The 13,990-nt window shown below is 33.7% G+C and overlaps 2 protein-coding genes across 3 annotated transcripts in view; one reads left to right on the top strand and one right to left on the bottom strand.

Annotated features, from left to right (window-relative positions):
* The window catches only part of LOC106461492 (paired box protein Pax-5-like), a 75,566-nt gene extending 66,883 nt beyond the window's left edge, over positions 1–8,683 (top strand). For both annotated transcript variants that reach the window (XM_022388465.1, XM_022388464.1), the window contains exons 7-8: positions 4,186–4,320; positions 5,585–8,683. In XM_022388465.1, the coding sequence (XP_022244173.1) occupies positions 4,186–4,320; positions 5,585–5,682 (233 nt within the window). In that variant the 3' untranslated portion in view covers positions 5,683–8,683. The remainder of the gene's footprint in view (positions 1–4,185; positions 4,321–5,584) is intronic.
* A 3,168-nt stretch (positions 8,684–11,851) lies between these two features.
* On the bottom strand, positions 11,852–12,424 carry LOC106461491. Its single transcript, XM_013921315.1, has one exon. The coding sequence runs from the start codon at positions 12,422–12,424 to the stop codon at positions 11,852–11,854; it is 573 nt and encodes a 190-aa protein (XP_013776769.1).
* Positions 12,425–13,990: the final 1,566 nt, after the last annotated feature.

The following is a 13,990-nucleotide window of genomic DNA, read 5'->3' as shown; positions in this document are numbered from 1 at the left end:
CTCTAGCAGAAAAAAATACAAGAAAGAGTTTATTAATGATGACGAGAAACCCACTTGAAGTAAAAATGTATAGCAGAGACGGCTGGTATGGATATTAAAAACTTTAATTAAAATGAAGTACAAGAACTTGTACTTTATTTTAATCAAAGTTTTTAATATCCATACCAGCCGTCTCTGCTATACATTTTTACTTCAAGTGGGTTTCTCGTCATCATTAATAAACTCTTTCTTGTTTTTTTTCTGCTAGAGTTTTAGGATGGTATTCCTTCTACCTTCTTTGTATATTCCATTGTGAATTTTACTTATTTTCTGCTTTATTTTTTTAGTCATTTCAACCAGTCGTAAATTTCTGTATAAACCATAATCATTCATATCTGTAAATATTGCTTTTGTGTCGGCGTTAATCAAAAGCCGTATTCAGTCAGCAGACTTACTAGCATCGAAATACTGAGCTCTAATTCAAATCAGTTCAATCTTAATATTTCTATTTTAGGCCTACAATTTTTTTTTGCTTCAACCTTTAAATTGTTTTTACAGACTATATTTTTTTAAATTATTGATATGAAAGTTCTCCAAGTGACTTTAATCCATTTAATCCTGGATCCAGATTTACTATCCAACTTTGCTATGATCTGTATTCTAATCCTAACTCCAATACAAACTCAGCTACCTCTGATGTGTTCTAAAGGGGCTATAATTTTTTCTGTGAAAAAGTTGAGTGGCAGTATATATTGTATGTTGATAAATCTTCGATAGTAACTCATTTCCACAAAACATTTTTTCCTTTTTTTATTATAAAAAATAAAGTTGTTTCGTTTCCTTCATTTTATCAGAACGTCTACAATAAATATAGCTTGATTTTCTCATTATCTTTGTAGTTTTAGAATTTCAACATGTTGTCTGCCGTCATATTTAGCAAAACTAGCCCTTGTAAACCCGAAACTTAGCATCGAATTCTGTTATCGCCTATTTACAGTGTTTCTAATTGTAATTCCAGACCTCAAGCATAATATCCGAACTTTGCTACCTATAGCAACTCTCAACTTTGTAAACCCACTTACACTAAGTTCCTAATTTTCCTCTTGCCTATAATGGCTCTGGTTTTGAAAACTCCCGGACCCGAACTTTATAATTACTAAAATACAACTATATTGTTACTTTTTAAAACGCTGATACTCGTTGTCTCCTACTTCTAACTTAATGTTTAACTGTCTCATTACCCATGAAGACTAGGGATACCAGCAGTTCATGGCATACAGTTTCAGACTCTGGTAATACATTGAATAAGATCTAGTTGTTGTTTCTTTAATCGTTCAAGTCAAGGTCCAGCGATGATTTCGCCTTTTTGTCCCCACAGGAAGCGGATCTCTGACCCCTTTGACTCCCATCAGCATGCAGGAAGTGAAACCCATTATGGGTCCTTCAAGAAACCTCTTAGACTCTAATACCACAGCCCTCCCTTTCCAAGCAGGTGTGTACAGAGGACATTTTAAAATGAAACTCTGATGAAATTAATCAGCGAATATATAGCCTGACAGATGATTAATTGAAAGGATTTTTACATTAGTTGGAAAATTCTACTTGACGTTTTTGACGCTTGATACATTAAGAAAAAAAGGAGAACTCCCTCTTTCGAAGTTTAAAATCTGCTATTAATCAAGCACAATGAGAAATCGGTTAAGCAATAATTACTACAAATAATTAAGATTAATTCGAAGTTGTGTAATTAATGGATTATTCCAGATATTCAGGATAAGTAAACTAAGAAACAATAATTTTCTTCAGTAAGTACTTAAATATTTATTATAAGATGGGTTATTTTTTATTGTAAACTCGATATCTAATATTGTATAATTTGTTGAGATACAAGTTAACACTTTGAAAAAAATCTAATATAAATAATTTAAGTCTTATCATTTTTTAATCAATTCTATAAATATATATATAACTTTTTCCAATTCTGTATTTCTTTTCTTACTTCTGATACATCTGGGGAGAAATGTACGGTGGCGGTGTCAAAGCCTGGGTCTAAAGGTGTTCTAACCCCGATCAGGACAACCTGGTTATTGGCGCTTTCACTAATTACACAATTATGTACTAATAATGGGGTAGCATACAGTGTGAGATAACATTCTATCTGATTAGTTTGTACGTTTAAACCCTAATAGATTCAAGACACTGATTTATATAGCGAAGAAAAACCTTTTTTTTATTTCATATCACTATTTATTCTTTCTCTATTGAAATCTGCACAACTTTATAAGAAAGAAACTTTAAAAAACAAACTCCATGCTATGAATTATTATTTATTCACTTAATTATGCGTAAGTTAAAACAAAAGACAGTAAATGTGGAGTTGTCAAATATACAAGCTTTTATTATAATAAAAATGTTTTTGTCATTTGCATGTGCATGTTAAGTGCCTGGTTTAAATCATTTATCATCATTTGTACTCCAAACGGATTAATCTTTAATTAATTTTCTTCAGTATTACTTGCACTGCGAACTTAGAGCTAACTGTGTGATAATTGCCATTCATTTAGAATAATCTAGTATTCTACTTATCTCCAAAACTTGCTTGTAAATGAATGCATATCATATTTCATAAAAACTTTACAACGAAGACTAATTAGTTTTCATTAGTTATATAAGTTGACTGGTGAATAAGTATAACGAGTTGATGATTGCGCTACTAATGTGTCTGGCATATTTTTGTAACTTTTCTATCTCCTTCTTTGAGTAACATCTGTACGTTTTTCTATTAATATTATGCACGAAAATAGGCTCTTTATATTTTTTACCTTTGTTAATTTAAAACCTACAAACAGATAGCATGTGTAATGTTATTACTTTTATTGCAACTTTCATCAAAATAATTGTTTCTGTTTGCATGTGATGTAGTGATGACGTGTTGTGACGTCATACCCTCGCATGTTTTTCCACTAGGCGATAGCGATATTGATAACAGTCCATCTCCAGCGAAAGCGGACACCCCTACCTCGCCGTCTCTCACCGTATTGCAACCAGTTCAAAACACGTTATTTACTGGTGGTCAAAGTGATTCATATGGTTCCATCAACAGTTTCGGTCAATACCCAGGCAAGTGACATCGCTATCGCGCTGCCCTCTCGCATTCAAATAAAATATTTTGTTTTTGTATGAAGGCATAATAAAGAGGTTTTCCAGTTTACGTTGTTTTTATAGTCAATTCGTAAACTCTGGTCCACAGTTTTAGGTAGAAATTCCTGAAGTTGATTGTTGAAATTTTGACCAAAGAATATGTGTGACCAAAAGTTTACGAATTCAATAAATAAAATTTTAAAAAAAAATGGAAAGGAAAACCACATTTTTATGTTTTAGTATACATATATATAGAACATGTTATGAGCGACAGCAATATCTGAAAATGTTGTTTCTTGCTAATTAAACGTGTTTTTTAAGCTTTGTGATGAACATTTGCTCAAGTTCACCTACCGCTTAAAAAAAACAATAACCCCATTTTCCAGACAAACCCAGTGAGTTTCTGTTTCATCAAATACTTCACGATTTAGTTAAATCTATCTTGGAGCTAAATTTAATTTTCTAGTTGTATAAAGAGACTTGGATCATAAATTTTCATAGATTGTAATAATCGTGGTATAAACTCACAATTTCCCTTCAGAATTCAGTGCACCAGTTGTAACTATCTTCTATATAAACTGTGCACCTTTGGACATGCTACTACACAAAACAACATTTCTTTTACGTCACGTGCTACGTGGTAATTAAAATCTTTATAAAAGGACTAGCATAACGAAAAGTATTACAATTTGTATGAAATAACCGTCAAAAACTAGTTGTTGCAAATATATTCGTAGCAATAAAGTATCAGTTTAACTCCTTCGGAATCAAAGCGTCCTTAAACAATAACAGAATCATTTATAATAGACTGTTTCATCATAATCTTGACAGACTGTTGTATTTAGGTTAGGGAATTTTCAACCAGGCTTATAGTTATGAAGATATATATATATAAATTGATCATCTCTGTCATAACAAGGTAAGTAAAAATATAGATAAATTAAAATGTAAGTTTCTGTCGATTGGTAATTAGTTTAAGACATATTTAAGACCGATGAATCAGAAAAAAAAATCTTAAATAGAATATATTTTATTGACTCAGTGAAATTTTTTTCCCATAATCAGTGCCTGGTGGCGGAGTTCCAGGTGCAAGTGTTCCTGGACCTACTAGTGCCGAGTACAGTTACTCGTCACCATACACCCAATATCCACCTGCCGCTGCATATGGAGCCTATGGCTACGGGCCAAGTGGAATTATAAGTATGTTTTTACATTCAAATATTAATTTTTCTTATACAGCTTTGATATCACTGCTCTACCTGTTATGTTTTTACATTCAAATATTAATTTTTCTTATACAGCTTCTATATCACTGCTCTACCTGTTATTTTTCCCATTCAAATATTAATTTTTCTTATACAGCTTCTATATCACTGCTCTACCTGTTATGTTTTTACATTCAAATATTAATTTTTCTTATACAGCTTCGATATCACTGCTCTACCTGTTATGTTTTTTCAGGAGGAAAGATTTCCAATGCAATTCTATTTTATGAATGAGGTTCTGTCGTATTATGCATCTTTCAACCAAATATTAACATGAAAAACCACAGTTTTCACCTAGTTTTCTATTTACGTCTGATTTATTTTATCCATGCTTTTTAACGTATCATTAGATGATTCGAAAACAAAATAGGTGACTGTTCATCTTCTTATTAACGTATGTTTTTAGGTGTTTTCTTTAACAATAACATTTCACATTCGTCGTAAGTTGTTGTTATCAGTGGCGGATCAAAGATTTTGGATAGGGGTTTTTATATTTTTTCAAATAACCTGGTGATGTCATTTAGATCATATAGTTTACAAAGGAACACAATTTATTAAATATGTTTTTTCCTCGTAGCGATTTGCATGCTTACACTTAGACTACACTCATGAATTAAACAAAGATTAACAGTAATTGTATTTGATTTATGTTGGTTTAGTAAAAGAGCATCTAAACATTATGAAGGGGTTTCATTGGTGAATTAGAAGGTGAATTTCCAAGATATTTCACAGTAAAACAGATTATGAACACTTAAATAGAATAAAGCATTTGAAAAAATTCAAATATTTTTGATATTACTCCATTATGCATGCCTCTTATTTTCGATAATACTCCATTATGCATGCCTTTACTTAAGGAGGCTGAAGTTTCAAACAAGCATAGATCACAATCTTTTGTTACAGAGTTTCAGATTGGACAGTTTAGTCATTCTGAAGCAATCGTAGTGAGTGTACTGATCGAACACTCACGTGGGGACCTTTGAATACATTATATCATGTTGGACCGAATTATTTATTTTACGTTTTGACAATATTGCATTCTCCTTCCCCCTTTCAAACCCCATCTGAATCTGCCACTAAGTTACTTTATACTTTAAATGTATAGTAATTTAATATTTGTTTTATTTTACGATGTTTTTGTTTCAGATTTTAGGATGCAACATTGTATTGACGCTAACTTTTTTGTTTTTGTTTTTTAGACCCGTCCTACTATTACGCTCACAGTGCACGACCACCATCATCCAGCGGCCTTGGTGGCCCTATCAGTCCAAACACCTTTAAGAGTGAGAGGTGCTAATTAATTAAACCAAAACGCATCAGACTGTATACTGTGCTCTCGTGATGACACCGTTGGTGATTCTCTCTGTATTGTTATTGTATCAGACACCAACATTAGAAATGACAAACAAACAAAAAATAGACGGAGAGTCATGGTAGTATTAGAATATCAGGAGGTTCTTATCAAGGATATTTCGTGTAGGGCGTTCTACCTCGTCTTCGACTAAGTCATCTACATCCAAAGACTTTAATAAAATAAAATAGAAATAGAAATTAATCCGAAATACGGGAATAGTGTAGAAACTGAAACTAGATTCCCTGTGCTTATATGCATAACGACTCTGTATGGTATACACTTAGTGAGCAACAGACCACGATGCCCTCTTTATAAACGAGTATTTTCTGAAGTGTTCCCAGTCTAACGTTTTCCGAGTTTGTGATGAAGTTTGATGTTATCGATCCTTGTAGTATAAAAAGGATCACGTTTATCAGATCTTTAAATTATCGCGTGTAGTTTGTTCATGTTGTGTCAGAAATCCTTTTTTTTTCTATGTTACTATTAATTTTCATGCATTGAAACCAAAGATAATTTGCTATTCATAAAGTATATTCATGGGGTATGGCTATGAATTATTGACAATATTGTATTTCATTCTCTATCCCGCTTTTAATTGTTATCTCATATTTTTTAATTTTCAGAGGACTTGGACTTAGCTCGAGCTATCTGTAAACATAGGTCACAAAAATATATGTGAATAAATGTTGACTGCACCAGGGTCTCTTTGATAACGGTTGTATTATAACAATGGCAAAAAACTCAGATAAGATAAATAATACGGTTACGAATTATTTATGAATTTTTGTGTGTTTGAACAATAAGAAAAGGAAATAATGCCAGTGGAAATTTCAACCAGTATCCCAGAGATCCTGCTGTGAAAGATAATATAACTGCATTCAGTAGTCACATCTGTTGTAGTCATATTTATATATATGATGTTGTGTGTATTAGTTTAAAGGATCTTTGTGCTCTAAAGCTGAAACTATCTGACATGTCTCGCATTTTCGGAGCAAACAAAAAAAAATAATATTAAAGTATTTATAGTATTTTTAGCCATGTTATGTTTTTTTTATCTCACAGAATCCTATAATGATTCCAAAAAACGTTATAGTAGCAGTTTATTTATATTAGTCCTAATATTCAGTAATGATTTATAGAGTAATTTCACAAAATGCTTGAGGTGGTTTGGACTTTGGAGAACTCGAAACCATTCCACCTTCCTATTATTTTTTTACACAATTGCTTACGCCATCTGTTGAGATTTTTAATAATTGGATAAATATTATCCTAAGTACAACGTAAACATATGAACTGTGAAATAATCCAAATCATAACGCAGTAAAAAGTTCAACCTTTTTAAAATTCTTGTATTAGATACTTCATATATGCTATATAGATGGCGTTAGACGAGTAAAATGTAAGTTATTCCGAGGATCTTAAATATCTCTAAATAATTCGAATTAACTAATTAATTAGGGTAATTTATTAAATTATGTAGATGTTTCTCAACGCATTAGTTTTTGTAGGCATTTTTCGATGTATATTAATATTTTACCTTGATGATTTTCCTAGGGGTGGAATCATATTTCTAATGATAAACGGCTTTGTTACTTATTGGTAAAGAATATGTAATTAGACCTGTGTAGATTTTATGCACAGTAATGTTCCCCTTTTTACAGTTGACGACTGTAATTATCACAGACTTATCCTCAAAAAGACATAGTCGCTTTGCAATGAAAAGTAGTCAAGTATTATGCGTGTTTTTGTTTTCGTTAAATTAAGATTACAATAGAGACGAATAATCAATCTCTAGTAAATTAAATCAATCTTTTACCTCATGCAGTCAAGATCAATATGTCATATTTTTATTAGCGCTTTAATTGGCACATATGCCATAGAACAAAGAGGAGCGAGCTACCACCAGTAGAAGGTTATAGCCTCACTGTGCCACTCCCTTCATAATTTTATATAGCTGTGTGATTTCGCCAAGTATGATTGATCGAGTTTTTTTAATATTGGCTTCCCATAAATAGATATAAATATGGTAATGAATTTCATAGCTGGAGATAAAGAGTTAATACCTAACAGACACATAAAAATATTAGAGTTTAAAAATAGAAAGACATGTAAGTTTGTCATTAAACTATATATTTTGACGTTAATATCGCTTCTGTACCCGCCACCCCAAATCTTCATAATATCTTAGCTTCCTTTTCATCAAAACAGGTCCAAATTGCCACTCTAATTACACAGATTTTTTCAGAGGAGCATGCCCCCAGAAGTCCTTTCAAAGGCAGCCGCACTTCCGACAAGCTTGATCCACTTCCAACTTTGCTCCTGTACACATACACACATATTGCTTCAACCATCTATGTAGTATCTAGCTACACATGGGTTATCCACGCTCTGCCCATCTTGGAAAATCTAACCCTACGTTTTAGCATTTAAAATCCATAAACTTACCGCTGACCCACCGAGGAGCATGTGCATATAATAGCAGTCTTCCTTTGAACGTAGTTTACGTTTTCTCCTTCAACTTACAGAATACTCTTGCCGAAGATATAAGCATGTAAAGAGTTATTTTATTTGAAAAAACGAATTTCAGGTCGATGAATAAGTGAACTTGATCTATGTTGCTGAGTTAACAGATCAGTTAAACAATCAGTTACACAATACCCGTTCTTAATGTACTGGGAAGATTGTGTATCATGTTATTTGATAAATTATACTATGAATAATGATAAATAGTGACAACATTACACATCTGGGCTTACTTTTTCTTACTCGTTTCCACAAAGAGTGTGTAATATAATGATGGTGGTACTATAACTCATGCCAATTATCTTAATCTAGGTATCCTGATTCATTTCATTGTTATAGTTACCAGATCGTAATCCCTCTAATGTCAGACGCTGTGGTTTATTCTACGATTGTGTATGACTGTCATATGCTCAATGGCTGAAAAAATAAATGAATATGACTGTCTAAAATTTTATTGTATGTGGTTCTTCATGAAATCAGTACTGTTTCACTTTACTTAAATAATAAGTACTCGGAGGGATATCTATATATTCATGTATGTATACATATATTCTTAACAAAACGCTCAAATTATTCACATAAGGAAAAATAGATACTTTAATTCATCACCATGTGTTTTTAAATGTTAAATATATACATTGCATAATACTTTCAGTGGGCAGTGTTAAACACCATGCAAATAAGTGATGAAATGTCGTTTTAAACACAGTAAAAATATCTTTATAGTTAAACGTACGGAGGGCTGAGAACGTTATATTAAAACAGCTTTGAGTATGAAAATCAGCAAGTTACGAGTCATCCACAGCCAATATAAAATCGCGAAGGAACGGCATATGTCAGAACTACATGTTGGCATTCGTCGCGGAGGTTGTGTGATGCCACCAAAAACTGACCACTTTTGGGAAAGGTATGCGACAGCCCTTTCTGACACAAAATATTTATACACTCATTTCATAAATACGTGTTCAGATGATGAATTCAGGATTTCCAAGATGGGGAATATCCCTTGTACTTAAGGCATTGGAAAACAAAGAAATATGGATCAATTTCGGATAGGAGGACCATAGAGAAAAAAACCTTCAACAAGTCGTACCCCAGCCGTGGAAAGTGAAGTTCGGTGTTTTGTAACAGGTGTGAATCCATAACACAAAATTCAGTGACAAAGTCGTCTGGGCCCGGCATGACCAGGTGGTTAAGGCACTCGACTTGCAATCTGAGAGTCGCGGGTTCGAATCCCTCTCACACCAAACATGCTCGCCCTTTCAGCCGTGGGGGCGTTATAATGTGACGGTCAATCCCACTATTCGTTGGTAAAAGAGTAGCCCAAGAGTTGGCGGTGGGTGGTGATGACTAGCTGCCTTCCCTCTAGTCTTACACTGCTAAATTAGGGACGGCTAGCGCAGATAGCCCTCGTGTAGCTTTGCGCGAAATTAAAAAAAAACAAAACAAAGTCGTCCAATTGTTCCAAGCAACAGTACGCAACATAATTAAGATCTGGGGTCATCAGATAGAGATTGACCAGACACGGCAACACGGATAGTAACGAAGTGGTGAGTCTCCAAAATCGTTTTAATATATCGTACTTAACTTCTATATGCGTACAGAGTTCCTGATTATTTTATTAATTTCCCAAAGATTGTCATTCCGAAATGATTTTCCAAACTGACATTTTGTTATCTCTTTACCCATATGTTTACTAACAACAGATTGCAACCATTCAAAGTTCAAGGACCTCGTCCACTAAATGAGTATCTGAAACTGACACTTGTAAACAAGAAAAGACAAACAAACTAACTCGTGGACCTTTATTCACAGGAAAACGCAAAAATTCTAAACACGTATCAACAAAAGAAATACTGAAATAATAAGACTGTATGAGGCTTGGACTTAAGCCACACCTCGCTTTAAAATTGATTATAAATTGGAATTGATACTAGATTAAAGGTTTTGGTGTTTTTTAATTTGGCTGTTGTTAAACACAAAGCTACGCAATTGGTTATCTGTGCTCTCTACCTAACACCGGTATCGAAACCCGATTCTTAGCTCCATAAGCTTACAGACTTACTGCTGAGCCAATAGTGAGCTAGATTGAAGGATAGATGTTCATTTTTAATTAAACAATAAATATTTATTTTGTCGTAGTTGGTAAAATTTTATTTAAAACTAGTATTCACTTGATCTCAGAAATACGATACTACCGATCCTCCAACAACTAGAAATTTCTCATTAATTGCAACAAATCAGTTAAAAAATGACACATTTTAACATAATAGGCGATAGCATAGCACACTAATGTATAAAGGATTACACAAAAGACATGCTACTGTCCATAACCATGTTATATTCATTATTTAGAACTTCAGTATTTCTATTTTGTGGTAAGACCGAAAAATCAAACAACTCAAAAGGACAGATCTGCTGTTTGTAAAATCTGCAAACAAACAGATCAGGCGAAAAAGAACAGACAAACCAATGATTATACAAAATCTTTATATGACAGTTCTACATCTTGAGCTCAAGTCTCTTATACCCAAAAAGGACGTTGATGACCATGGTCTTCCACAGATCTCTTCTTTTTGAGACACAAATCATCTCTAATGTCGATACATTTAGAGAGACTTTTCTCATAAGTCAAACTCTGTATTCCACGGTCTCTCCTTCCTTCAATCTTTTCAGTTATATAGGACTAAACTTTCAATTTCATCTTTCCTTATAACGTGTCCGAGAAACTCCAAATGTTTTTTTCTGATGTCAGGCAGCAGCTTCGTCCTGCAACCTGCTCTTAACAAAATATATTGTCTAATATACCTTCAAGATGCGCCTTAAGAGCCACAACTCAATTTCCTCAATACTCTTTTCCATACTTGGCGACATTGTCCAACATTCTGACACATACGTGAGAAATAGTATACCATATCAATTCAAAACTCCTAACTTTACCATCATAGAAATTTTACTATTTGTTAATACATTTTTCGTTTTCAGAAATGTGTATTTTGTCATCCATATTCTCTGTGTTATTTCGTTATCACATTTACCATCTGATGTTATCCTCCAGCTTCTGAGGTAGTTGAATTTATCTTATCTTTTCTTTATCTACTTTGGCAATGCATACAGGAATGATCTTCTTTGTTAGTACTTCTACAGTTAGTACTTAAGCCTTTATTCTCACTTTCAGTAACAACTTTATCTAAATTATTTGCAGCTTCTATTGTGAATCAGCTATTAAAACTGTGTCATCAGCATAACGCAAATTGTTGAAATTTTGTTCGTCAGTGATCAGCCCTGGTACGTCTTCAATCTCCCCCAGGATGTTCTCACTGTAGAAGTCAAATAAGTCAGATGAAAAGACACAGTCTTGCCTGACACCTCTCTTAATTTGGATGAAATCACTTAATGCATTCTCTATCACTGTTGAAAATTGTTCCCAGTAGAGGATTCTTAAAATTCTCAAGTCTTTACCCTCAATGTCCAGTTCTTCCAGCATTTTCATTAATTCAACATGTTTGGCTCTATCAAAATCTTTGGTATAATCAAGAAAACACAAAAAAAGGTCCTTCTTCATTTCTATTGCCCTCTTCGAAAGCATTCATACCGTGAAGATATCATTTCTTATACCATGATCTACAATAAAACCACATTGTACTTTTGCAATCTCCCGTCTTGTTCTACTTCTAGCTCTCATCACCAATACCTTTAATAAGGTCTTTGTCACGTGATTTATTAATTTAATGATTAGATTGTGTTCACATTCAATGGCTTCGGGTCTTTTGGGTAGCGCAATAAAAATAAGTTTACTGAGATTCTCAGGTATTTTACCGTTTTCACAAATTTCGTTGGTAATAATTGTTAACTTTTCTATACTAAATTCTTCCAAACGTCTTATCTTCTTTATTACAATTTCATATGGTCCTTTAGCTTTATTGGTTTTCATTATGTTAATAATTGTCTGTACTTCTGACTTAAGAATTTTTAATTCGTCCATGTTCTTCTTAATGGATGGCTTTTCTTCACGAGTGTCATGGAATAAATCTTCAATATACTCTGTCCATCTTTTCAATACTTGTTCTTGTTCCATAAGTACATCACTATTCTTAGCTCTTATACATTCACTAATAGTGCATCCTCCTTTACCTGTGGCGTCTTTGATATTCCTATACATTGATGTAGCATCTTTATCCTTATGTTATAAATAGCCTCCTTGTTTCGACCAGTGCTTCTCTAAAAATTTCCTATTTTGACATTTTCCCTTCATCTTCAAGTTCTTGAAAACGGTTTTTGACTGCAATTGTATATTTGTCTTTAATCAGATCTTTTTCCATAAGAATTGTATAATATAGCTTCTTTGTCGCGTTTAGCTTTTTAAGCTCCCTCAACCTTTTCTTGATGGTGCATACCACAGGGTCATGGTCGCTCCCACCGTCAGCCCGTGGGTAAGATTTCGATTTTTATACTGCATTCCTGAATGTTCTATTGATTGTGATGTAATCAGTTTGATTATTAACATTATCTCCCGGACTTTTCCATGTATACCTTCCTTTCGGGTGGTGTTCAAATCATGTGTTCGTAATGACTTGATCATTTATATAACACCAATCAATCCATTTCTCTCTTCTTTCATTTTTCTCTCCAAGTCTATGTGGTCCAACAATATTACCCACTCGACGACAAACAACTTTCGTATTTACATCTTCCATTACTATGACCACTTCTTGATGTTTTCATTGCTATTTCGCTTTAACAAGGCCTTCATAAAAACGATCAATGTCCTCTTCTTCATTTTCAACTGTTGGTGCATAGACTTGTATTATTACAATGTTGAAAGCATCACTCAACCAGAAATTGCCCCAAATCCATGCAAACACGTTGAAGTTTTTTTGTCCAAAATCAGCCCAACTCCTCTTCTGTGCATCTTTCCAACGTGTTTCACACAGGCTTAAAATATTGATTAATAATCTCTTCATGTCATACTTAAGATTAAACAGTTTTCCAATTTGGTGTAGAATCCTCATATTACACCGTGTCATTTGGATTGCTCTCTTTTGGATACGGATAGTAGCATGCTGACAGACAGAAATAATCTGTCTCACATGACTTTCCTTACCGGGCTAGGTGTCCTTCCCATTTCTATCACTGTTGTGGTTTTTCCTTAATCCGTGAAATACCAAAGATTGTGCTTGGCAAAATACTTCAGTAAGTTGCCATTTCTTGATGCAGGTTGCATTGTTCAATTAACTTGAGCAGGTCTCCTCTATGGTCGTCCCAGTTGCACCAAGCATCTGCTAGACGAGATGATCCACCGTCCTGAGCCCCCACCGGCTTCAACTGTAACCCTAGTAAGGAAGGCTAATGGATGATATGCCTTGCCTAAAGGCGCCCAGAGACTACACTAACTAAAAAAGTACTCGTCTCACTGTTACCTTGACATTTGACTGTCCTACTGCTGGATGTAGTTTAACGTCATATCCGTGGAAAGTGGGTAATATTCAAACGAAGGTAAAGTACAAATGTTGGTACAAGATACTATGAGTCTGAAGCTAATCTTCCCTTGGTTATATCTAATGGAAATATAAACTGAAGAAAGTGAGCTAGAACAGAAGGATTTTACTGTACCAGGATTTTTGTTTGACTTAACAATTTAGTATAGACATAATGCTTTCATCCTGTGTATTTGTATGTTTTTTGTTAAGCGCTAAGTTACACAATGGGCTATCTGTGTTGTGCCTAC

The sequence above is a fragment of the Limulus polyphemus genome, unplaced genomic scaffold (assembly GCF_000517525.1).
Source record: "Limulus polyphemus unplaced genomic scaffold, Limulus_polyphemus-2.1.2 Scaffold971, whole genome shotgun sequence".
Classification (NCBI taxonomy): Eukaryota; Metazoa; Arthropoda; class Merostomata; order Xiphosura; family Limulidae; genus Limulus; species Limulus polyphemus.
The sequence above is the reverse complement of the archived record's forward strand: the minus strand, read 5'-3'. Positions and strand labels throughout refer to the sequence as shown.